This window comes from Triticum aestivum, chromosome 2B, assembly GCF_018294505.1.
Source record: "Triticum aestivum cultivar Chinese Spring chromosome 2B, IWGSC CS RefSeq v2.1, whole genome shotgun sequence".
NCBI lineage: Eukaryota > Viridiplantae > Streptophyta > Magnoliopsida > Poales > Poaceae > Triticum > Triticum aestivum.
In genome coordinates, this window is record NC_057798.1 from 616,176,394 (window position 1) to 616,202,100 (window position 25,707).

Genomic DNA, 25,707 nt, shown 5'->3' on the forward strand with positions numbered 1-25,707 from the left:
GTACGTCGATCCCTATGCCTGCCGTGTGGAGTGCCAACCCCAACCCAGCCCAAGTGGGCGCACGCTCCTAGCCCACGCGCATGTGCTCCTCCTCCCATCCTGAAACTAAAACTCGACTCACCGGCTCCTTCCCCGTCGCTTGCTTCCCGATCCGCGCCACCATCTTGGGGGCGTCTAGTGGGCGGCCGGCCGCCCTGGGATCGCTAGCCAGCGGCCACCCGAAAAAGGAAACCACCTGGTCCCCCCTCGAGCGAAAAGAGGAAACAGTCCCCCACTCGCCCACTCGCCCACGTGGTCCCTGCCCGTCGGAGCGAAAAAGGCAACTGCCCCGCCCACCAGCTGGCCGCGGGATCACGTGCACCCTCCTCGCCAAACCATGCCCCACGGGATCACGTGCACCCTCCTCGCCAAACCATGCCCCACGGGATCACGTGCACCCTCCTCGCCAAACTGCGCCCTGGCTATCTTCTTCTTCCTCACGAAAGAAGGAGGATCTGCCCAGGTTGCAGAATCCACGCCATCGCTCGCCCCCACGCCTCAGCTCCACCGACGCTGCCTTCTTCTTCTTCTGCACGCCAGAAACAGATCCAAACGCAATCGCCCCCAGCCCTTCTTCCTCCTCCTACACAGCCGCCATGGGAGCCCCAAAGTAGAAGGAGCTGCTTCAAGATCTAAAGGGCAGGGTGGTCAGAGCCATACCAGGCAGTAAGATCGAGCAGGTAAGCCCCCTCTGCACCTCTTCACTTCCCCCTTCTCCATGGATCCATGGAGAATCTGCTTCAAAAAAGAGGTGAATCTGGCACATCACACCAGATGTTAAACATGCTGGATGTGTTAAATATGCCAAAAACTACCACCTGGATGTGTTAAAACAAGCCAACTAAAAACGAGTTATCTGGCCTATTAAAACATGATTAAAGCCAACTTCTAGTTATTATTTGCAAAATGAAGAAAAAATTGACTGCCCAATGCTTTGTTGAACATGTGCAACGAAAAATTCATAAATGTGCAACTAAACATGCATCCCAGCCAACTGAACATGTATCCTGGCCAACTAAACATGTATCCTGCCAACTAAATATATATCTGGCAATACATGTTTCTGAGTGAACACTTTGGAAAAAATGTAGTATATGTGAAAATAAAAAACATGTTTTCTGGCCAACTAAACATGCATGTTGGCCAAAAACTGATGACCAACTAAGACATCTATTCTAGGCAACTAAGACATCTATTCTAGCCAACTGAATGCATTAACTGTCCAACTGAACATGCATGTTGGCCACAAAACTGAAAAAATGCAACCTGGCCAGCTGAGACATCTATTCTAGCCAACTAAAAGCATTGAATGTCCAACTGAATATGTATGCTGGCCAAGTGGAAATCCTGGAAATTGAGACGTCTATTCTAGCGAAAACCAGAAATTTGTAGTGCAACAGGAAAAACATAGGAACTTTTGTCCATGGCTAATGAAGCCACAAACCATATTAACATATTCACACACAAATCTTGTCCCACGCATATATTCTGGTCCCACACCTATTGCAAACCATATTAATATGTTCAAATATACCAGATCTAGAAACATAAACGGCGATGAAAAACATATAACTATAATCTGTCCTCCAATTCTTCTTTCTTTTTTCTTCTTTCACCTGGATTTTCCTTCTCAAATGTAGCATCCAATTATGTGCAGAAAAATCTGAAAAGAGCTCCTTGCGAAACGGAAACCTACAGATCATTGCAACAAAACAAAAAGGGAAAAGGTAAGAAAAACTCTGTAGCAAAAAGAAGTCATGCTCTTGCCAGTTATTTACTGCAAACTGTGCAACTAACATAACAACTCCGTGCAAACAAAAAAATTCATAACTGTTATAATAAAAGATTATGCTATGGTCATGTTGCTTTTAGGTTGTTTTGAAACACAGTTTTTCTATGGTTACCAACTGATGACATCAATTTCTTCTTTTTTTATATGTGCAGGGAGTGTGTGGCAGCATCCAAAAACAAGGGAAAAAATGCTTGATCTCAATGAGTTGCCTCCAGATCTCAATGAGCTTCCTCATGATATGGATCAGCAGCAACCCAGCATACAACAAGGAAACTGCACAGAAAATGGTCGATCTGTTTACTACACGCAGGCAAGTCGTGATGGTAACCCTACGGGCCATGACAATGTGGCAGGCCAGTCATCAGCCCGTGGTGCCCCTGTAGTGGTGTCTTTGCAGTCAGAGAGCCATACTCTTGATGACACAGGAACCGAGACAAATGTTCCTGGTCCAACCAGGACTGAGCTAGAAGTTGGGGCTGTTGACAGAGCTGTGCAAGTAGAAGAAGGAGAGGATGAGGCTGGTTCTCAACCTATGGAACACTATGTTGGCATGAGGTTTGACAGCCTTCAAATTGCTAAGGATCACTACAACAGTTACGCACTACGGATGGGTTTCTCTATCAAGATGAACAACTCTAGATGGGCACCCCGCACCAATGAATTGATAAAACAACAGTTTTGCTGCAACAAGTTCAAGAAGCCCAAAGCTGATGATGGAGGAGCTGAGGCTCCTCCTTACCTGGACCCTATTCCAGATCCAACATCTGTTAACAGTGATGAGGAGATGGAAGAAGAACCTCCAATATTTGCGGAAGAGGATGCTGGTACTAGTAAGAAGAAGAAGAAGCGCAAACGTGAGACAATAAAGCAGACTGAATGCAAGGCAAAAATGTTGGTGAAGCTGATAGATGGGCGATGGGAGGTGACGCACTTTGTTCGTGACCACAATCATCCGCTCGTGAACAAACCTTCATTGTCCAAATACTTGAGATCCCACCAAGGCATCTCACCTGATGAAAAGGAGTTTCTACGCATCTTGTATAACTGCAACTTGACTACAGGTGTGGTGTTTTTCTATATCCCTTGAAGAATTAAGTTTCCCTCTAGGCAGTCCAGTGTGCAACTGTTATGGTACTACTGTGCAACTGAAATGGCTTAACTATGCAACTGTTGTCCAACTTCCCATGCTTTTTATATATCACTTTGGGTGCTTCTTGTGCAACTAGATTGTCTTTACTGTGCAAATACACAATGTCCTATATGCAAAAATTGCAAAGTGTTTTTAAAAAGGTGCACCTAGGTGTCCATTTCCTGTGATTATCTTCTGTGCCAACACGTGTCCTATTACTGTGCAGCTGGATGTGCGCATTTGTGCAACTAAAAAAGGATATACTGTTTGTTTTTGTATTATGCAGGACGAATGATGCATGTAATGGCAGAGTTCTATGGATCTGAGATGATGGTGCCATTCGGACCAAAGGCAATAACAAATCTTTGTACAAGTTTCCGTAGAGATGACACAAAGGAGGGTGATCTGATCGAGACAATTGCGCACTTCAAGGATATACAAAAAACCGATCCAGACTTCTTCTATAAGGTGAAATATGATGAAGAGGACAGAGTTGTCAACATATTTTGGGTGGACGGCTTAGCTCGAAAAGCTTATGCAGAGGCATACCACGATTGCATATCGTTTGACACCACCTACACGACCAACTTGTACAATATGCCGTTCGCGCCCTTCATAGGAATAAACCGACATGGCCAATCTTTCATGCTGGGTTGCGCGTTTGTGAGGCAGGAGTTGGCATCGAGCTTTGATTGGGTCTTTGGAGCATTCCTAGAGGCTATGGATGGCAAACCTCCTGACAACTTCATCACCGATCAGGATGGTGCGATGAGGCAGTCAATACAGAGCATCTTTCCAACCACCGTGCACCGTTGTTGTCGATGGCACATCATAAAAAAGGCTCAGGAAAAGGTTGGTTGGTTGCTGTGCCGGAATGCAGGACTCTCTGATGATTTCAACAAGTGTGTTGACTTCAGCTTCACTATAGACGAGTTTGAGCAGAATTGGGCTGGGTTAATGATGAAGTATGAGGCTATGGCACACATGCACTTTGAGAAGTTGTACGAATACAGGTCAACTTGGGTGCCGTGCTACTTCAAACACAGGTTCTTTCCCTTCCTCCAGTCTACACAGCGTAGTGAGGGGTTCAACGCCGTCCTCAAAAGATATGTGAACCCACACAACTCAATGTTGAACTTCGTCAAGCAATATGAAAAAATACAGAACCACATCCTTGCCAAGGAAGGCTGCAATGATTACAGGACACAACACCTTGAGATTGAGTTGTGGTCCAACTTCCCAATAGAGAAGCAAGCTTACAAAACCTATACTAGAGACCTTTACCGCAAATTTAGAGAAGAGTTTGAGCTGATTGGACATTATAATGCATTCCAAGTTGGTGCTGATGTGTTTGAGCTCAGACCGAACCAGGAATTTGTTGCGAAATATGGTTCTCGAAACTACTTGGTGCAGGCAAGGGTGGAGGAGCGTTCCTATTTGTGTGAGTGTTGTAAAATGGACAAGGACGGCATCCTCTGTTGCCACATCCTCAAGGTGTTCACCCATGTTGGCGTTGATGTCATACCGGAAAGGTACCTGCTAAGACGGTGGACACCTACTGCTGTACCTAGTGCGCCAGGGACTAGTTATGAGAAACCGGATGAAATGCCTCCTCAATCAAAGAAGCAGATAAGGGAGGGGAACATGATATACGATTTTTGGAAACTAGCAAAGTTTGCGAGTGGTTCTGATCCAGCACAAGCTATTGTATACAAGCATATGCGTGCAGCACGTACCGAGATCGGCCACCTGAACAAGTCCAAGAAAAGGAAAAAACCGACTGCTGCAACGGGGCCATCAGATGATGGCAACCCTCGAGGACCTCCTCCACCTCCAGGCAGCAATCAGGGGGCTCATCATCCAGGTAATTACCTGCCCCAACTCCTGATCTAACTAGGTGTGTAACTTCAGTTGCACACATCATTGTGCCCAGTTGCACACACCATGGTAGCCACTTGGACAAGAACATACTGCCTAGTTGCGCACGCTGTGTTAGTTCACGCATCAAAGATAACACAGCTAACTTATTTTTTCCAGTTATGCATATATGTGATGTCAACCCTCAAGGACCTCCTCCCCCTCCTGGCTGTACACGGCATCCTCCGCCACCTCCTCCCCCGCATGCTCCTCCCAATGGCCCTACAGGCAGCACTCAGGGGGCTCGTCGTCTAGGTAATTACCTTCCCCCAACTCCCCATCAAACTAGGTCTGTAACTCCAATTGCACACATCATGGTGCTCAGTTGCACCGAACAGGCTACCTAATTGCGCATGCTGTGTTAGTTCGAGCATAAAAAAGATAAACACAACTGACTTGTTTGTCCTGTTCTGCCTATAGGTGATGCCAACCCTCAAAGACCTCCTCCCCCGCCAGGCCCAACTACCAGTGCCCTTTGTGCTACTCCCAATGGACCTACAGGCAGGACTCAGGGGGCTCATAACCCAGGTTAGTACCTTCACCGACTCCAAAACAAAAACTAGGGTGAGTGACTTTAGTTGCACATATCATAGTGCCCAGTTGAACAGAAACATGCTGCCTAGTTGCGTGCGCTGTGTTAGTTTGAGGATCAAGCTAAAAATCTAACTTGTTTTTCATGTTCTGCCCATAGGCGACTACAATTCAAGTACCATGACAGGCCGTGCTACTGCAGGTGTTTTTTTCAACTTAACTTGCACACAGCAACCAGTTAGTTGCACAAAAATGTACTGTGTGGTTGCACAGAACATCAGTGCTGGTTGCACAATAACAAAAATACTAAACTTTTTATATGATTATTACACAGGTGATCGTGACGGTCCTACTGCCCCGTTGGAGGCTGCATCCCTTGCACAAGCTTCTGATGATTTTGTGCCCAGGGATCCTCCAAGGTCTACTACAAAGGGTAGGGCAAAGAGTCGACGGTACAAATCGGCGCTGGAGCTACACCCAAAGAAGAAAAACAAATGCATCCAGTGCCAATCTACAGAGCACACTGCTGGTGTGTGTCCACAGAGGCTCCTATGATTCTGTTTCCTCATTTGTAACTTTGGAACAAAAAAGGAAAAATAATGATGTCTTTTTTAGCAATGTTGGGACCAAGTGGACACATTCAGCATCTATGATTCCTCTTTATCTAATTTATGCTGCTTGAATTAGTTCATGCACTGTGTAAAAAAAAGTTGCTATTTGTGCCTTTGTTGGCAACTGGTTAAATATTTAGTTGTTGAACAATTGTATATCCAGTGCTCCTAATGTATCAACAAAAGTGATGATATTGAGTTGCAAACGCAATTACTAGCAGTGTGCAACTACAAAATCTACTTAATAAAATTGTACAAACCAGAAACTTCCTCCATGGAGCAGAAAAAAATAGTACTGACCTACTCCTTGTCGTATCTCAGCAACTTCCTCCATGGGGCGGTGTTGTGCACGCTGGTGACCCAATCATACGTCAGCTTCTTCCTGATGTTGAGTACTTCCTTGGGGTCGTAGTTGGGCAGTTGGCTACCATTCCACTCGGTGGCGTTAAGCAGTGCGAACAACCCACACTCATTACTGCAAAAAATGGGCAAAAAAAATTGTCACATAAAATTAAAACCAAATAAAGGTAATGCACTCTGTGCAACTACTTATGTCCTACTGTGCAACTGCTTGTGTTCTACTACAACTCATTATGTGCCACTTTGCAACTACTTACGCGCCACTCTGCAACTAGCTAGATAATCCATTAGAAACTCATAAAAATGATAAAACAGATTGAAGACTAGTACTGTGTCTTAAAAATACTAAAGATTGCACATGTAGAAAAATTTAAAAACTACAAAATGATTGTATTTGATTGAGAAGGAATGAAATGCTTATTGTCTTACTTGCCAAGCTGCTTTGGTACGTCAATGTCAATAATCTGGAAGTGCTCGATGCTGAACTTTGGGTAATGCTTCCTCCATAGCTGGCGTACTGCCCCCGCAATGGTAGAGGCGTTGTTCATCAACTCAATGTTGTCCAGCGTCCTGCTTGAATCAAGAACTTCGAAGCGTCCGTCCCTCAAGTTGACACTGAAGACCCAATAATGCCTCCCTCCGTCCTTATCGGTTACATCTGCGCACTCGAGCACTGGCAGCATGACCTGCAAGCGTGAACGATTTCAGACACAAATACAAGATGTAGCTAAGAAAAATAGTAAAAAGACTTTGTCAAGTTAAAAACGGGTTGCAACAAGTATCTGCCAACTAACAGATGTGTCATGTGCAACTGGACATGCTGTGGGTGCCAACTAAAAAAAGATTGATGATGTGGGCACAACACTCACCAAGTCTTTCTTGTCGAGACGGTTCTTGTAATCAAACTTCTTGTTCATCTCATCCACATTGTGGATCCCTTGCTGTAATTTTATCTGCAGAGATTATAAAACATGGCTCAAAACTCCTTAGTAGGTGAAAGGCCTCCCTCAAATGGTCAACGAAAAGTGCTACAGAACAAAGATGAGGGTAAAAAGAAGGTTTTGGAAAAACTTACAGAAAACCTCAGTGGCATAACAACCTTCTTTGACCCTTCTGGTAAGTTATCCATGATGTGTAAGATTCCAGTCTCAATAACAATTTTTGACAACCATTGAACCGGCTTCATCGAATCAACTAACTCCTTTAAAGAAATGTAGAAAGCACCATACCTAATTATCTCAGGTCTGATTTTTTTTAAAGCAATAAAAAGACAAGTTAGCTCGAAGGGTCACAGCAGCAAAAAAAATGTGCATGAAAATGAAAAAAGAACAGTGTGCAACTAAAAGCCCTGTTCTGTGCAACATACTATGCTTTCTGTGCAACTAAGTGGCTGGTGCTATGCAACTGAAAAAGATATGTATGTAGGCTGTGGGGAGTTAGTTTACCTGGTAGCTCCATCATTTGCTCCTTTGTGATGCCTGACCCAATACAAGAGGGCAGCGTAAAGCTTGTTCACTACCTCATTGGTGCTGAAAGTCTTGTTCTTGTTGTAGTCGATGAATGGAGACCTTTGAGATGCTGCGGGCCTTCTTAACCTCCTCTGTCTTCGTGCAAGAGGTGGCCCCGAAGAACTGCTCGTGCCAAGTTCTGGTTCTGCGCATATCGGGGTGTGGCAATTCTCTGGTGAACCAACATCTAGTTCTTGAGCTATTGCCTTGCCAACATCAGCAGCATCACATCCTTCATTCACAGCTGCTGGGTCTAACTCACACTCATCGATGCTAATCACACCGGCTTCCGCTGTATCTATTGCTGGAGCAGGTGCTAGAGCATCACCATCTATGCCGAGGTCAAAAGATGGTGCATCGCAGAACCCGTCACCATGATAAGAGTTTGATCTTCGTAAGGGTTCAAGGACCAGGGCATTTCCTTGCGGCACAAACATGGGTGCATCATTCACTGACTTGGTTCGCAATAGTGTTGTAGTTGGCGGCCTTGGAGGCTTGCACCTACTTATAATGTCGAACACCTCCTCTTGTGTTAATGGTTGCTGAAAGACAACTCTTGGGGACGGCACTTTGATAGTTGGATCACCTCCTTTTGAGTTTGGCATTGAAGCATCTCTATCAGTAGGCACCTTGGGACTTGCAGTTGCAGTGGTGCCTTCCTGACCAGCTGTGGTGGTTTTGACTGTGACCATACTGCTAACTGACACATCAGTTGGCACACTGGTATCTGTAGTTGGCATCTTTCCAGTCTGAGTTGGCAGCAACCTGGCAGAACTTGGCACCCCTGCATCAATGGCTGCGGCTCGCAGCTCTCTCTCGTCTCTGAACCCCAAATCTTTTGTGGCCTGTTCCCCCTTTGCGCCCCTGGCAAACTTGACAATCTTCTGCTTAGGTGGTTTTGGTGGGACTGTTGAAAGGGGAGTCTTCCCCTTGATTTGTTGAACTTCTCTGACATTGGTTGGCTCTCTGCTCACTACTGTTGGCATATCAGTTTGAAGCACAGCTTCCTTGACCATATTTACTTCAGCATCTTCACTCACCATCTTATCCTTGGTTTGAGGCAACTGCAGATTCTTCTTCATTGAAACTGCTTTACACTTCTGGACCACGTGAGGGTTTGCCGTGGATGCTGCCTTGCTCTTGCTGGAGCTTAGGTCTGGGAGCTTCTTTAAATATTCCTTGTATTTTTCCTTTGAATGAACCCAGTCAAGACCCTTTCCTGCTTCCTCCATGTCAATTTGATTCTTTTCAGCATCAGTTGATAAGAACAGGCTCTTGTCAATGGCAAAGTTGATCTTCTCACACATATCTTTGTCGCTGAAATCTGGCACGGGAAAGGTGGTTGGCAAAGCTGGCTTCAAGTTGCAGAGCTTGAACATATCAATGCTTCCCTGAGACTCTGCTTCGTCATTTTTCTTTGACTTTGGCAAATCCTTGTCTTTCCAGCAAGTCTTGTCAATCAACAACTGTAGTGTGCTCCTGCTACTCAATGAATTGCTGCTGCTCGCAGGGGTGGCGTGAGTGCTAGTCCTCCTGGAATGGTTGCCACCTGTACCACCAGAACCAGGAGCGTTGTCATCATCATCGTTATCGCTGCTGTCGCTGCCTTCATTGGATCCCCCTTTATCATCACCATAATCATCCTCGTCTTCTTCATCCTCGTCTTCTTCCCTCTCACTGCCATCAGCTGCTGCGCCTTTGTCTTCTCCCCTCTCACTGCCATCAACTGCTGCCCCTTTGTCCCCGTCCCCCTCTCTGGCCTCACCTTCTTCTTCCTCCTTCTCTGCATCACTATCTTCTTCCTTGTTCTCCTCCTTTCCTTTGTCCTCTTCTTGTTTGTCCTCCTCCTCCTCCTCCTCCTCTGCATCTTCTTCATTGTCATCCTCATCCTTGTCCTCCTCCTCTGATTCATCCGCATCTGTCTCCTCATCGTCGTCAGCATCTATCGCTGCTCCCATTTCCTCATCTTCTTCTGAATCATCCTCAACAAATTCTTCTTCTTCTTGTATAGTTGACCGCCATCTCTTTCTTTTTGGAGCACGGCGTGATGCCCCAGTTTGCATTGATGGCTGCTGTACGTAAGGATCAATATCTGGTTCCTCGTCATCAATCTTGGCAACTTCTTCAATGAAGGTGCCAACCTGTTCAGTTACAGCCTTGCATAGCTCATTGACCACTTTCGCAATTTTTGCCTTTTTCTGCATCAACACAAAAAAGATTCAGTACTGATTCAGTTAGAAAAAATAATAAAAAGTAAAAATGTCTGTAACTGACCATGATGTGATAAGCAAAAATGACTAATACACACTTTCTGGCCAACTAAAAACATGATTCTAGCCAACTACACATGCACTGTGGCACAAAGTAAAAACCATGCATTTCTGCCAAAAGTTGATGACAATGGTTGTAAATGAACACTTTGACTATCCAAAAGAACATGTGCAACTACAAAAACTTATATGTGCAACTGAACATACATCACAGCCAACTAAATTCTGAATTTTCGCAACTACAAAAGTTATACATGTCCAACTGAACATACATCCCAGCCAATAGAAAAAATATTGGTAAGTGATACAAGTTTATGTATGCAAAACACTAACCTTCGGATTGTATGTTATTGGTAACTTGGATGCCACAAATGCTTCAGCTTGCAAAATTCCACCAAACAGTGGTGTCTGCTCCGTGCCTCTATACTCCTCTTTAAGCTGATGTAAAAAAAGAGAAACAGAAAATAACAAGGTTATCAAAATAGATTTGTGTGTTGAATGAAACCACACATTACAACCTGTGAAACTACAACAAGATACTGGGGTAGAAAAATTCAACTATACATATATGCAACTGAACAAAGACACAAAAACTGTGCAACACACATGGCACCTAAAAAAAAGTTCCTACCAACTGATGCAACACATCTGTGCAACAAGATTAGTAAAACTGTGCAACTTAAAAAAGATGGTGTGCCAATTTAAAATGAACATGTGTGCAGATTGCCAAACTTAAAGCTATAATCTGTGCAACTACATGCATTGTTGTGCCAACTGATGACAGTTTTCTGTGCAATTTCCAAAAAGAGTGACCAGACATCAAAAGAACATAGAAGGAAGACACTGTTGGAAAAAAAAACAAAAAAGAACTCACTTGTAATTTGCCGAACACACCAGGAGAGATAGTATTCTTCTTGATCACCTTGGCAATTAGAGTACTATCCCATGCATTCGATCGTATCGCGCAGTTGCTTACTGGGATGTCATGTACGAGCGCATCAAGGTATAGTATCTGCACCAGACCCAAACAAAAGAAAAAGCCAAGTTCAGTTATTGTTATGAGAATTTCAGCAAACTATAACTGCACAGAAAGAACAGGAACAGATGGAAAAAAGTGGTCGTTTTCACTAACCATCAAGTGATACAAGCAGCAGCAAACAATTTGCTTCTCCTGGTCCATGTTCCGGAAATCTTCATTAATGTGTTCTGCTACAAAGAGGCAGATGTTTGTATTCTTTAGCATTTGATGATCTAGCACAAGTCCATAACACTTTGGGCTGAGCTTCAAGGCCGTGGTTGGTGCTAGAAAAGTACTGAAGGCAACCGCAAGCCAGGCCATAAAAAATGTGTCATCCGTTCTTCCAGCCATATGCTCAATCATCTTGAGCCATGTAGTGATCTGGGGATGAGAATTTCCAGTTATGTTGAAAGCCTGTCTGAATCTCCTAGTGGCATCCTTGTCAACTAAATATCTGACTTTTGGACCCTTGTTTGGGAGATCAAATACCCTCTGAACACTGTCAGCATCGACACGGATCCTTCCCCTTCCTAGGAAAACCATTTCAGAGGTCTATGGCTGGTAGGACTGCACCAGGAACTTAGTGAGGTCCGCTGGAAGTGTGTCTGATAAGTTCAATAGCCCCCCGACTGACCTCGAAACTAGCTCTGATTTCTGTAGTGGAGTTAGAGAGGCGTTGAAATTTGCAAAGCGCGCTGGTGATGCCCTTATCCTGCCTGCTTGTGATGGTCGCTCCACATCTTCCCCTGGAGACACCTCAACTCCTTCACCGCTGCCCTGTTGATTAGAAAATGAAAGCATTACACAAACATTAAACACAAGAGAAAAAACAAGAATGAAAAAAAACTAGCAATCATCATTTGGATCAGTATTAGAATGAGCTATATATTCATAAAATGGATCATGCCAACTAATATGATGTATTTGTGCAACTAATAAAGCTCATGAGGACAACTGCAAAGACTGCCATTGTGCAACTGAATGTGCAACAATAAAACAGTAAATAAAAAAAGAACGAGACCTGGCAGCTACAAAAAGTTCTAGTGTATGTGCAACAATAAGAAATGATATTGCAACACAAGAAAAACAGTAACTAAAAAAAGGTTTGCAAAGAACTATTCAAATAGCTCATAAAAACACACAAAAAACCCACATACCTCAGCATCTGCTGTGGAAGATGCGACAGCTTCTCCAGCAACTGCTGCCTGCACAAAAAAATGACCACTGATGTCAACTATGAAAAGATGCCAACTAGTGAACTACAAGATGCCAACTAATGCCAACTAATATCAACTGTATTTAAATCAAAATGACTAGAGATGTCAACTACAAAAGGTTGTTATTGACAGACTAAAAACAAAAAATAGTGTTCCGAACTGCTGCATAATTTCATCACTATCTAAAAAAGGCGAGAAAAAACACTTATATTTGAGATTTTACTTACCCTAGAAGATGACTCGGCTCCCTTGCCAAGTGCTGCACGTCTAGTCCGCTTTACAACACGGAACTGATCAGCATCCTAAGAAAAAAACATGAGCATGGGAAAAAATAAAAAAATGTTATATGACCCAAACAAAACCAAAAAAATGGACTTGTGTCATCAACATGCCACTTACCTCAACATCCTCTCCCTGCTCAACACTCTGCGCAGGTCGTGGCTGGCGATTAGCAGGACGCTTCGAGTTCCGGCGAAGAGGCTGACTTCCAGAACGCTGATTAAGCAACCAAAAGAAAACATGAAAAAAAGACATTAGCATACATGCATAAGTTGAAAAACAACTCAAAAACAAAAGAAAAAAGTGAATAAAAATACATCTCCTTCATTGCCACCCGCATCTCCTCCTATTATAACCATTTTTGCCCTGCGGCAGAAAATACAACAAAAAAAACATAGTTAGAAGATGTGGACAACCAACTACTACAATCATGCAGCCAACTGGGCAGTAAACCTTGTGCAAACTGGACATCAAATAAGCCAACTAACTTTTTTCTGCCTAATTATTACTTGCCAACTATGACAAGTAATACCTAGACAAAAAAAAGTTAAGTAAAGGCAACAAGCTCAGTGAGATAACTTACTCTGAAAAAAGCGTCCCTAGTTGAACATGAAGGGAGACACATGAAAACAACCACATCCACAACAAAAGACTTGCACATTGAGAAAAATTAAAATGGAAAATTGGCAAGCATTGGTACTAATTTGCACAAATCAAGGGGTCCTAGTTGCACAAAGCAGGAGAATAACACATAAACCACCACAGCCACCACAACGCTGGTGGATTGGGTAGATTATATTGGAAAATTGGCAAGCATTGGTGCTAAAATTGTACAAACAAGAGTCCCTAGTTGCACACAGCAGAGGGGGGAACAGCCAACTAGTAAAAGTGTATAACATATGCAACTAAGTAAAACCAACTAAGTAGAGCAACTGGCACAAGTGTATAACATATGAATAGCCAACTTAGTAAAAGTGATGCAGTCAACCGAGCAGGCAACTTGTGCAACTGAACACAGTATAGACAACCACCTAGTACAAAAACAGTGAGCCAACTGACCAAAACAACTGCTGCAACTGCAGAGCATATGGACAGCCAAGTACTATATGGACGCAGCCAACTGAGGAATTTTTTTTGCAACTAACCACTTAAATCTCTGAACACCAACTACGAAATCAGCCAATGCATTGCACACAAAAACAGTGAGCCAACTGACCAAAACAACTGCTGCAACTACAGAGCATATGGACAGCCAAGTACTATATGGACGTAGCCAACTGAGGAGAATTTTGTGCAACTAACCACTTAAATCTCTGAACACCAACTACGAAATCAGCCAATGCATTGCACACAACATTGCGTACATCTAATACAACTTACAGAATAACTAAGAATCATGAACAGATCTCAAATCTCTGCAAAAATTGAACGGAACATGAAGTAAACAGCCAAATCACCCTAAAATCGCGCAAACGGGGACTACACGTTGACCCTGTCCAGCCACCCCCGTGCCGTGAACTACGCCTCCAACGATTCCCCCGCGAGGAGAACCACCCGCAAGCTGTCGCCAACCTGAGCACTCCGCCGCGACGCCCCGTTCGGTGGAGAGGATGGCGAGGAGGAAGACGAAGACGGAATGGGGAGAGAACTCGCTGTGGCGAGGGATTTCTGGCCACCTTGTAGATCCCGACCACCGTTGGGCGCGTGCTGCGAGATGGGAGAACGGAACTCAACGTGACCAAAATCGAAGATAAGCGGGGGTAGTTCACGCCGTTCCCGAACCCTAAAGAGCATTCCCCTCGCATTTCGGCACCATCCGCGCCCCGCGAGATAGAGAAAGGGAGGAGAAGCACGTAGAAGTGGAGGGAGAGCATACCTCCGGCGGCGAGGAGCACCAGCGATTCCCCGGCGAGGAGAACCACCCGCAAGCCGCCGTCAAATCTGAGCACTCCGCCCGCCACGCCCCGTTCGGTGGAGAGGATGGCGAGGAGGAAGACGATGAAGGAAGGACGGGAGAGAGAGCACGCTGCGGCGAGGGATTTCAGGCGCAGATTTCGAAAACCGCCGCCCACGACCCCCACTACTCTCTCCTCTACCACTTACAGGTGGGCCTCCCACGTCCGGATGCGGACAAAACCGCCCACGACCGCGATGCGCGACCAATCCAGACCAGGTGGCACCTGGCGGATCTGGGAGCGATCGCTCGCGCGACCGAACGGCCACGGGCCGGCCGCCCGTTTCGGTCAGTTAGTGGCCGGCCACTTTTTAGACTTTAGGCACCATCTTTTACAGCGCCGCCCCGCGAATCATTTTGTTGGATCACTCGCCGCCTTTTGCTCCTCTGATTTTCCCTCCCTTTGGTCGCGGCGGTCGGTGGGGTGAAAAGGTACTGCTACCACTACGCCAGTTACGCACGCAGCACGGCGATGAGCTGGGGCTTGGGGGGACACCTGCGCCGGCCGCTCCATCGGCGAGTCAAGTGCACGCAGAAGCCGCTCGTACGTTCGTTATTCAGTGATGCGTGGCGTAATTAAAAGTGCAGAACCAACTTAGGAGCAATAAGCGCCGCTAAACGGAGCGACAGGGCCGGATAGCTGCTCTCCAGTTGTATCGTTCGTTCTTATCTAGTGCAGATCGGTCGATCGATCCTTTTTTGGAGTAGTTGGTGACTTGCTTTCGGCGCGGCCGAAAAGAAATGTATAGATAATCATGTTAATGGGGTTGGGATGCAGCTTTGGGCTGCCGTGGCGCCCACCGGGGAAGATAAAGATTATTGTTTCTCCGAACGGGGATGAATCATTTTCCATTCGAACTGATTAGTTTATCATCCCTCAAAAACTGATTAGTTTATCAGTATCAGGCCCGCCATGCTACTGCTAGCAGAGAAGAGAGAAGTACTCCCTCCATTCGGAATTACTTGTCTTGAAAATGGATGTATCTAAAATTAAAATATGTCTAGATAGATCAATTTCTGCGACAAGTAATTCGATACATCCATTTTCAAGACAAGTAATTCCGAACGGAGAGAGTAGTATAGAAGAATGAGAACAGGGTAAAAGAATAGGTCTTGCCTTAAAGCTAGCACCCAATCCAGGTTTTCTATGTTTAGTTGAACATATACATACTCCTTCCTGTCTTTGATCTGAATATAAGTGCACTACTCTCCTTGGCGTTTTAGCTCATTCAGGGTCGACCGTCGCACGTGACACCGGCGTTTTAGCTCATTCAGAGTAATTCAGGCTAGGATGAAGCTCCTTTTGTTTTTCCTTTTTTTTATCTGCATATGTAAAGTGGGCTATCCTATCCTGTGACTCTGAGGTCCTTCCTGCGTGCTTATTTTTTCTTTTGACATGAGGTCCTTCCTGCGTGCTAGCTTCCGTACGGTGTTGGTATATCTAAAAACCTTCATTTCTTTTTGCGGACTGATATTTTTTCCCCCGAAACGGACGAAAGGATATCTCTGAAGAAAACATGGCCGGAGACGAAGAGAGCGCTACAGCTGACCTGCCGCACAGCGGTATGCGTGCCCTGCCGCGTCGCAGATCCATCCTTGCCCATGGGGACGAAGCTGCGAGACTCTTTTCGACCGTCCAAAAGCGACCATCCTCGGAGTTTGGGCGCGCGTGAAATTTTCAACCACTGGGACGTGTCGGTGCAGCAGGTATGCACGTGTACTGCCTCGGCCTTACCCCGTCCGCACGCCTACTCGATCGCCGGGCGGATAGATGGTTCCATGCTTCAAGTGTCAACGCAATAAAAAAAAATTCAATCAAGGCGCCTAGAAGTGCTAGTTAAGAGCATCTCCAACAGCCGCGCTAAAGCGCCGCGCGCAAAAAATCTGTTAGCGCGCGCTGCGGCTGGTTTTGCGCGTCCGCCTGCTCTGGCTCCAGCAGCGGCGTTATAATGCAGCGCGCGCGCCGCTCCAGCAGGGCGCAAAAATACAGCGCGCGCCGCACAAACCACATGTACATTTTAAAAAAGATGAGCAAAAATGATCAAACAAACAAAATAAAAATCAATAACAAATAGTTCAAAATAAATCATTACAACTCAAACAAATAGTTTATCGTTTAGTACAACAACAAATAGTTCAAAATAAATTATTACAACACAACAAATAGTTCATAAACAATACAATGTCGAGTGCAGATATCATCATGCTCTTTGCCGTCCATGCCATGCCCACCACTCTTCAATTAGATCATTCTGAAGTTCTTTGTGCGTTGCGGGACGCCGAATGGCATGATAGGAGGCAACAAAACGGGCTACCCTTTCAGCCCTCCGCCGCACTTGCACGGGATGTCCCAAGAGCTCATACTGTGAGTAGTCTAAATCTTGGCCACGCTCATTCTCGATGATCATGTTGTGCATGATCACACAAGCGTGCATGATGTACCAAAGCATTTTTTGATCCCAAAATCTTGCCGGTCCTCTCACAATAGCAAATTGGGCTTGCAAAATTCCAAATGCTCTCTCCACATCTTTTCTAGCCGCCGCCTGAGCGATACATACCTTGTAGGCGTTTTGTCAAACACCTTGCGGGCGCGGCGCGACAGCGAGCGCTCGGGCGCTGTTCCTTGGACGACGGAGGCGCGCGGGCGCCGGCGGTACTAGGAGGGGATGGGCGGAAGCGCGGGGCGCGCGGGGATAGGCCGGGGAAGCCTGAGACGGTCGGCGGGGTGCGCGGGCCGCGGCGGCGGCGCGGCCGGTCGGGGGTGGAAGCGCGAGAGGAAGAGCGGGCGCGAGCGCTCGAGTGTGCCGCGCGCTGTAGTGGGCGCCCGAAGTACGCCGCGCGGGTAAGTGTTTTTGACCGCGCGCCCAACCCGTTTTAGCGCGCGCGCCGTTTTTGCGCACCCGCTGGAGCGCCCTGATGCGTTGCGCGCGCGCTAAAACGATCTATTTTGCGGCGCGGTGCTAGTTTAGCGCGGCTGTTGGAGATGCTCTAACGACCCTTCGCCACCTTCGTTCAGAGTTTTTGATTGATTCAGAAGACCCAGATGGATGGAGAATCACGCTCACCAGTGACTCATCTGAATCAGAGGCTCTCCAGGCTGCATGTGACACCACGCTGTCAAGCGAGGCAGGATTATTGCGCGAGCTCCTTGGTGGTCGTGGTTAATTAAGTACAAATGGGGCACATCCACGTTGTCATGAGCGATCCAAGTAGTTGGCATTTCACTTTCGCCTCACATCACTGGGTTGATTTTGCTCTGGTCGTCTCCCTCCGCGTGCATGATGTTTTACCTACCCCTCCTTTACGTTATCGCATTTTTTGTGAGGGCCTCCGAAGAAATTAGCGCAAACTTTTTGGCCTTGCCACTAAAATCCGTGAGCTTGTTTCGGAGTAATCTGTCAATTTGAACGGTCTAGAATTAACAAGCCCCCACTCTTTTCTGGAAAGCCATTAGCCCCACTTTAGGGGATGCCCTGGTTTGTTTAGTCGTAGACACCAGTAAAAGATAAAATCATGGGAATAGCCTAGCCTCCGAGCATCTTCTACTGAAACGAATAATCAACTGCTTTTTAGGTACCGTTCTGCTCCCAAAGTTGTATGCTGCTCCTAGATTTCTTGGTTGCTTCATCTAGAAGAAGAAGAAAACAGCGAGTTAGTGACATAACATACATGATGTCACACGCAACTCTAACTTCAAACAGTCTATGAGTATAGCTGCGGTTCTAATCCAATGCATATTAGCAACGGATGCATTTGCACGACACATAAGTAAGCAGGCAAAACTCATGTACTACTTATATTTAGCAGGGGAACATGGAAATGCCATTGATATATCGTATCATATCAGCAAGGGCTAAAGAGACTTTGCCAAGCCAATTATTGGTCTGTATAGTATACTGAAGGGGAAACACAAAGCAAAACCTCATGAGCCGATGGGTTGGGAGTTGGGACCAGTGGAGGAAACACAATTATTGGGACTTTTCTTCTAATCCACCCATCAACGCATGATTTTGTTGTTGCGTCCAGTTTGTTATTAGGGGTACGTAGCCCTACCATATGCACCACCTCCACCCCACTTGGGCGCAACAAACGTTTTCTTGTGTCCAAATCACATGCACACCGTCTAAACTGACTTTTACCCATCCAGGGTTTATTCTCGCCTGGAGTTAAAATAAGGCCTAAAAGATAGGGAGCAGTTGACGCGAGACAGCTGGAATATCTTTCCTGGCCACCATATTTTTTTTTGTTCTCATCTGTAGTACCAAGTGTGCGATTAAATTTGTTACTAACATTGCTCAATTTTTTTTTCGTTACTAACTGAGTGCGTCTCAATACAGCAATCACCGGAGTTGAGTAGGCCTTCACCTTGCATTCGGTACGGAGACCCGTAGAGGTGTATTCTTCTAGAACAAGCTGTTTTTTTTTATAAACTCTATAGCAAGCTGTTTTGCAGCACTGAAAACCTGCAGCGAATCCCAACAAATTGCCTTACTCAAAAAATAAAATAAAAACCCAACAACCTGCTCTCTTTTCCTTTTTCTTTGTTCTTTAATTTTATACCGAGAAAATTACTCCTACTACTAGTAGTACTGATACTTTTTTATACTAATCCAGTACAGAGCCAAAGTGCAAAAAAAGAGAGTAAAACATTTCGGAAACAATTTCTCTATTCCGAAGTGCCATTTTATCCTATTTTGGTTACAGTGCATGGAGGGTGGTCATTGGTCATGGTCCGTGCATGTCGAACTTGACCGCAGTCTTTTTTTCCCGAGCGCAGCACGCCATCTGCATGCCAGATTAACAAAGAGTCAGGCTCGGCATACGGCCGGAAAGGCGGCCCCGCTGGGACGGGATCGATCGGTCGTGGTCGGTTGCTTTGCTTGGTAGTAGGATGGATCCTCAAAGTAGTACAGCCAAGGCAACTATCACGTGGACTGCTCCTGCATGTGCGACGTTGCTCCTCTCCCGCACCCTCCATCCATCCTTTTTTTTTTGCGGGATCCATCCATCCTTTTTGACGCGACACGAATTGAAGTTAATTAATCGACAAAAAGAAAGCTGGCTACGTGCACGTTGCATCACGTCGTGCGGCGCACCATGGTTAACGCTCCCATTGGGCGGGCGGCCTGTTGCTCTTGGTGGAAAAACAAAAGCAAAGAGCAAAAAAATAAAAAAAAATCAGGGCAACGGCACCTGTGATCTCTGGTTTGAATCGAATCGTAAATGAAGCACATTATTACTGTAGTACGCAGCAGCAAATTGCAATGAATTAGCACTAGGCCACGCACCAGACGGGTGGACTGCGCATTCAATGAGGCCTGTAATTATTTGAGATTCGTTCACAGGGGAGGAGCCGTCCTCGCTGGAGGGTACCACCCCCGTATATACAACGGTTTAACCTCTCTCTAATCTGGCCATTATGTGGCGTTTCTCCGGATGCCACCCTCAGCTTGCCTCAAATTACTCTAGTGCTAGTACCAATCGCCTACCCACTGGGTCTGGACACCACCATTAGCATGCTCCTCGCCAGCGCTAGGAGACACGCATGCACAGTGACGCAGAAGGAGCCAGATCGGCTCTCCTCTCACGCGATTTCTTTTCTTCCAGAGCAAACCTTTTTTTTTTGCTGAATCTCCTTTACATTAGATTTTTTTTGAGGGTAATGCTTTGCATTGGATTAGATTAGTGTATACATAATCGGAACGGCCGAACGGAATTAAAAGCGGTTAGTGTGCGGAGATTCGCACTGATCCTCCATTTTTTACTGACCCACTAGTATTATTTATTTATTTACTTGGAGCCCCTTCTCTTTGGCGATATATACAATTGATCTCCCTGTAGCCGCCCCGCTAGTAGTCTAGGAGCAGTCGCTTCTCCTGCCGTCTCATCGTTTTCTACTACCTGCTCTCTCGCCAAATGTTGCCACCCAACTAACAAAACAAAAGCCTGCACTTCCGTCCGCCTCCGGCCCCGGCCGCTTCCTTCCTTCCCATCTCTGCCGCCACCACCAAAACCCGCACGCTTCCAAGCGCACGCTCGATCGCAAAGCCCAGGAGGACCGGAGCGGGAAGAGAACAAGGCGTGCGCGCGTGAGAGAGAGAGAGAGAGAGAGAGAGAGAGAGAGAGAGAGAGAGAGAGAGAGAGAGAGAGAGAGGTGGCGGAGGAGGAGCGCCGCATGGGGTCGAGGCGGCGGCGCGGGCAGCACCACGGCCGCTGGGTGGTGCCCTCGGTGGCGCCGGCCGCGGCGGCGTTCACGGCGGCCGGGCTGCTGCTCGTCGTCGTCGCGTTCCACTGCTTCCTCTCGCCGCCGCTCGGGGGTGGCGGCGGCGGCGTCCGGCGCCCCAACCCGCCGTTCCTGGTACGCTCCCTCCTCCCAGCAAAGGCCGCGACTTTGCGGCGACGGGGGTCGCCGTCGGTCCGTGCAATGCTCTCCGATTTTCGCTCGCTTCCTGCCTTAATGCCGATTCTGTTTGCTGTTTTTCCTCCCCCCCCCCCCCCCCCCCCTTTTGTTTCGCGGAGCAGTTGAACAAACCGGCCGAGTTGCGCAGGAATCTCGTCGGCACCGTCGATTTCACCGTTCCGGTGAGTGGATAATCCCGCGCGTTGCTTCACCGTTTCTTGCGCTTGAACCCGGGAAAATCGAGCGGCCAATTCGCCTGATTAATTTGTTCCGGGGTTTCCTTTCAGAGTGGCGGGAGCAGGCTGGGGGAAGAGCTCTGGGCGTCCAAGACGGCGCACCACTTCGTTGGCTGCAGCGACGCCACCAAGGAGTTCGCCGGTACGCACGCGCGTTGCTTTCACCAATTTCGTTTTCCTTTCGTACGCGGATTGTTTTGCTTCACAAGATTAGCATTGCCATTGCTCGTGTTCGTGTCTGACTGCTCGCTAACAGTGAAGTCCCCCCCTTCAGCAGATGCCAAGGCTGTCACCGAGTCGAATCGCTATCTGATGATCGCCACCAGCGGGGGCCTGAACCAGCAGCGAACAGGGGTGAGTAAGAACGAACGTGCTGCCATACTGGTTGCTGGTTTGTCCCATCGAATTATTGTCTTTTTGCTTGGTCCAACAGTGTGAATATATCGCAGTTGAATTACCTCGTAATTTCCATGTATACATAGCCTACCTGAATTACTGTGTTAGTGGTCTAATGTCAGTCTAGGTTTCGCAATGATGAGACTCTTGGCCATGTGCTAATAGTACAATAATGTCAGTTTCCTTCAGTTGTAAGCATCTATGATATAGCCCTGGTCAATTCAATTTACTCCAACAACTTGTTGACGCCTTTGGCTGCATCCCTGCATTTCCGTCTTTTCTTGGTATGCTCCAACTACTTTTGGAAGCCCTGCATGACTGCGCCTGTGTATTTATTCCTTTCTTGTTAGTATTAGCTGTCGTATACAACTACCTTATACCGTAGGAAACTTGTACCTGAATACTTACTTGCCAATTCTGATCTTGAGTAATCTGAACAACTTCCAGTTCGAGATCATAGTGTGTGTTTGTTGACCTATGAGTTATCAATCTGAACAACTTCCAGTTCGAGATCATAGCTTGTGTTTCTTGACCTGTTAGTATGAGTTATCAATCTGAACAGCTTTCGGTTCGAGGTCATAGCGTGTGTTTCTTGACCAATTAGTATGAGTTATCAACTGTGAACGGGTATCCAGATACACAATTCTCTGTTTGTGCTCAGACTCGTGTCTTCTTGCTATACAGAGTGATGAAACTCTAATGTTCCAACATCAGTAGTTTGTCATGATAATATTCCTCATTTTTAGATAATTGATGAAATTCAATAAATGACTTGAAAACGCTTCTGGTTATCTGTTTCCAGATCATAGATGCTGTTGTTGCAGCGCGCATTCTGAATGCAACACTTGTCATTCCAAAGCTTGATCAGGCATCTTTCTGGAACGACGCAAGGTAATAATCTTTACCCTCTGTTGGTTGTTCTGGCAAAGCACCATGTGCTAATTCGGTGTTCTGTATCACAGTGATTTTGGGGAGATATTTGATGCTGACTCATTCATATCCTCGCTCGCAAATGATGTAAAGATCATACGACAAGTACCTGATATAAATGGGAAAACACCATTTCCATATAAGATGCGTGTACCTAGGAAGTGTACTCCAAAATGCTATGAGAACCGAGTACTACCTGCCCTTTTAAAGAAGCATGTAAGCATTACAGATTGTCAACATGACACATTTCTTATGTTCAGAACTTCAGGCTGAAAATGCTCAATTCTTTTCTGACATGTTTCTTGCATTTCTGCCCATGCAGGTTGTTCAACTAACAAAATTTGACTACCGGGTTTCCAACAGGTTGGAGACTGATCTTCAAAAGCTGAGGTGTAGAGTCAATTATCATGCACTAAAGTTCACAGATCCAATTCTCGAAATGGGCCGATTGCTTGTCCAAAGAATGAGAGCCAAAAGCGGACGCTTCATTGCTCTTCACCTAAGGTAATATTTTGTTCAAATAAAATTTTGTGTTGGCTATGCAGTGCAAGCGAATTTTCTTCACCCACATAACCTATGACAGATTTGAGCCTGACATGCTCGCCTTCTCGGGATGCTACTTTGGGGGTGGCGAAATCGAGAGAAGGGAACTAGGTGCAATACGTAAGAGGTGGAATACACTGCATGTAAGAGACCATTCTTCATTCATGGTTATTAATGTATGGCCCTTTCAGTTTTTTTACAGTTACACTCAAACTTATGTGCAGGAAAGCAACCCTGACAGAGAGCGCCGGCATGGCAAATGTCCTCTAACACCTGAAGAAGTTGGCTTCATGCTCAGGGCATTGGGTTTTGGGAAGGATGTCCACCTATATGTTGCGTCGGGGGATGTATATGGAGGAGAGGAGACATTAGCACCTCTGAAAGCGCTCTTCCCAAACTTCCACTCGAAGGAGACTCTATCAAGCAAGGAGGAGCTGGCACCTTTCTTGCCATTCTCGTCTCGCATGGCCGCCCTTGATTATGTAGTGTGTGATGGCAGCGATGTTTTCGTGACAAATAACAATGGCAACATGGCAAGAATGTTGGCTGGTCGAAGGTAATCTCTTTTGTGCAGTTCTACAATAGTTTGAATAGCAGTAGATTTTTTTACAATATCAATTGTTGCCTGCATATTCCAATACCCTCGAAAGGTAAGTAGATTGATTGATTTTTTTTGCTGATTTCAGGAGATACTTTGGGCACAAGAGGACCATACGACCCAATTCTAAGAAGCTCTCTTCACTCTTCCTTAATCGAACCAGCATGAGCTGGGACACATTTGCATCCAAAGTTCAGATGTACCAAAAGGGGTTTATGGGTGAGCCAAATGAGATTAAACCAGGAAAAGGTGAATTTCACGAGCACCCTATGGACTGCATTTGTGCAAGGACAAAGAGAAGAACTGGGCATAGTAAGCCGAACCTAAGCAATCGTGCTGTTGAAGCTCCCGGGAATCATACCAGTGATGCTGAGTTTGACTGGAGCGATTTGGACTATGGAGAGAATACACCCTTGGGAGGGGATTCATCAAATGAGACTGATCCAGACTACGGCCGTATTGCTGGACCAGACATTCCTGAATTGGAGGACATACTCTCAGACTAAAATTGATAGCTATTATAATAGGTTTAGTCACTTAGAAAGGAAAGTTGGTGAAGTTTTTTGTGTACAGAAGCTACTGCAGAATTTATCTTCTCCTGTTTTTCTTTGCATGGAGAAATCAGGAAGAGCTTCTTACAGAAGAAGACAGGTAAATACGGAATACTTGACTTGAGTAAATGATATATTGCCTTTATACACTGGATACCTCAAAGATGAAACTTACGCACCTGCATGATCTTCACGTTTGATTCTGGTATTACAAATTACATTTTAATAGTAGTCTCAGCAATATTTGACACGAAATAGGCATTTGATATGCGGTTCAATTTTGTTAAAAATACATGTTGAACCTAACCGGAAACATACTTCTGTTTGTGTATTTCTAACTTGACTTCAGCAATCTGATACTCCACATGTTTTGTCAATGCAGAAGTAGGCCATCAGTATGAGCAAGACAAATGTACAGCATTTGACTGGTCTGCATCAGATGCTGATTGGCAAATTAGAAGAACTTTTTTGCTTGGTTTTGCATTAATATATTTTAGATTGAACCGTAAAATAGGCGCTAGCCCCTTTTGCTTTATATAGTTTGATGTAATGTGACAGTGAGTTCAAATTTTTGGTCTGCCGTGAAATCTGTACATAACTTAGAACATGAAGAAGAGCAAGAAAGAATGAAAATTTTACCCATTACGCCTGTACGTGTCAGCATCGTTGGATTGTTTGGAGCTGCTCCTTTTCGGGAAATCTATATTTTTATCGCGTTCAGCTCTTGTTTTTTTAGTTGTTATATTCCTGTCCGCTGAACGCTCATTAGTAGGATAATATTAAAATGCACTGAATTTTTTCTCTTGAACTGACAACTGTAGGCGAAACCCCAGCACTGAAACTTTATTAAAAGAAAGATAGAAAGCCAATTGGTTGACATTGTCAAAAATCTTGGCGTTTCTCTGCATCCAAGATGTTCCAGGCAGTCACATTGAAGGGCAGGGCAGAATTTAAACAATAATAACTCATCTTGTTTATCTCTTAGAAAAATTAGATAATTCGTCCTTATAAATCAAGTGCTCCTTAGAGCATCTTTAACAGGCGCCCAACGCGCGGCGCGCTAAAATCTGGTTTGCGGCGCGCCCATCGCCAGGTTTGGCGCGTCGCGTAGCGCTGGCTCCAGCAGCCACGCTAAAATGTAGCGCGCGCGCGCAGCTCCAACAGCGCGCTAAAATGCAGCGCACGCAAGCAGCCGACGCACACATTTATTCTCATTTTTGGCACAAATTTCACACATCAACACAAAAACATGGCATATATTGAATCACAAACATCATTCAACCAAGTTCGTGCCCAAAAGTTCATGCCCACAAGTTCAAATTCATGCCCACAACATAATTCAACCAAGTTCAAAATGCAAACCAAGTTCATGATGACACAAACGAAAGGCACAAGAATCAAGTCTCATCCTCGTCTTCGTCTTCATCC

At 45.7% G+C, this 25,707-nt stretch overlaps 1 protein-coding gene across 2 annotated transcripts; it reads left to right on the forward strand.

Moving 5' to 3' along the window:
• The first annotated feature begins 20,517 nt into the window (after nucleotides 1–20,517).
• On the forward strand, nucleotides 20,518–24,999 carry LOC123046318 (O-fucosyltransferase 6). Of its 2 annotated transcripts, none has more exons than XM_044469642.1 (11): nucleotides 20,518–20,983; nucleotides 21,148–21,207; nucleotides 21,313–21,403; nucleotides 21,536–21,615; nucleotides 22,460–22,548; nucleotides 22,620–22,803; nucleotides 22,910–23,091; nucleotides 23,171–23,273; nucleotides 23,355–23,686; nucleotides 23,817–24,379; nucleotides 24,662–24,999. In XM_044469642.1, the coding sequence occupies exons 1-10, from the start codon at nucleotides 20,801–20,803 to the stop codon at nucleotides 24,232–24,234; spliced, it is 1,722 nt and encodes a 573-aa protein (XP_044325577.1). In that variant the 5' UTR covers nucleotides 20,518–20,800; the 3' UTR covers nucleotides 24,235–24,379; nucleotides 24,662–24,999. The 2 variants fall into 2 exon arrangements, with proteins under 2 accessions (XP_044325577.1, XP_044325578.1); XM_044469643.1 differs by having other exon boundaries at nucleotides 20,519–20,983; nucleotides 21,539–21,615.
• Nucleotides 25,000–25,707: the final 708 nt, after the last annotated feature.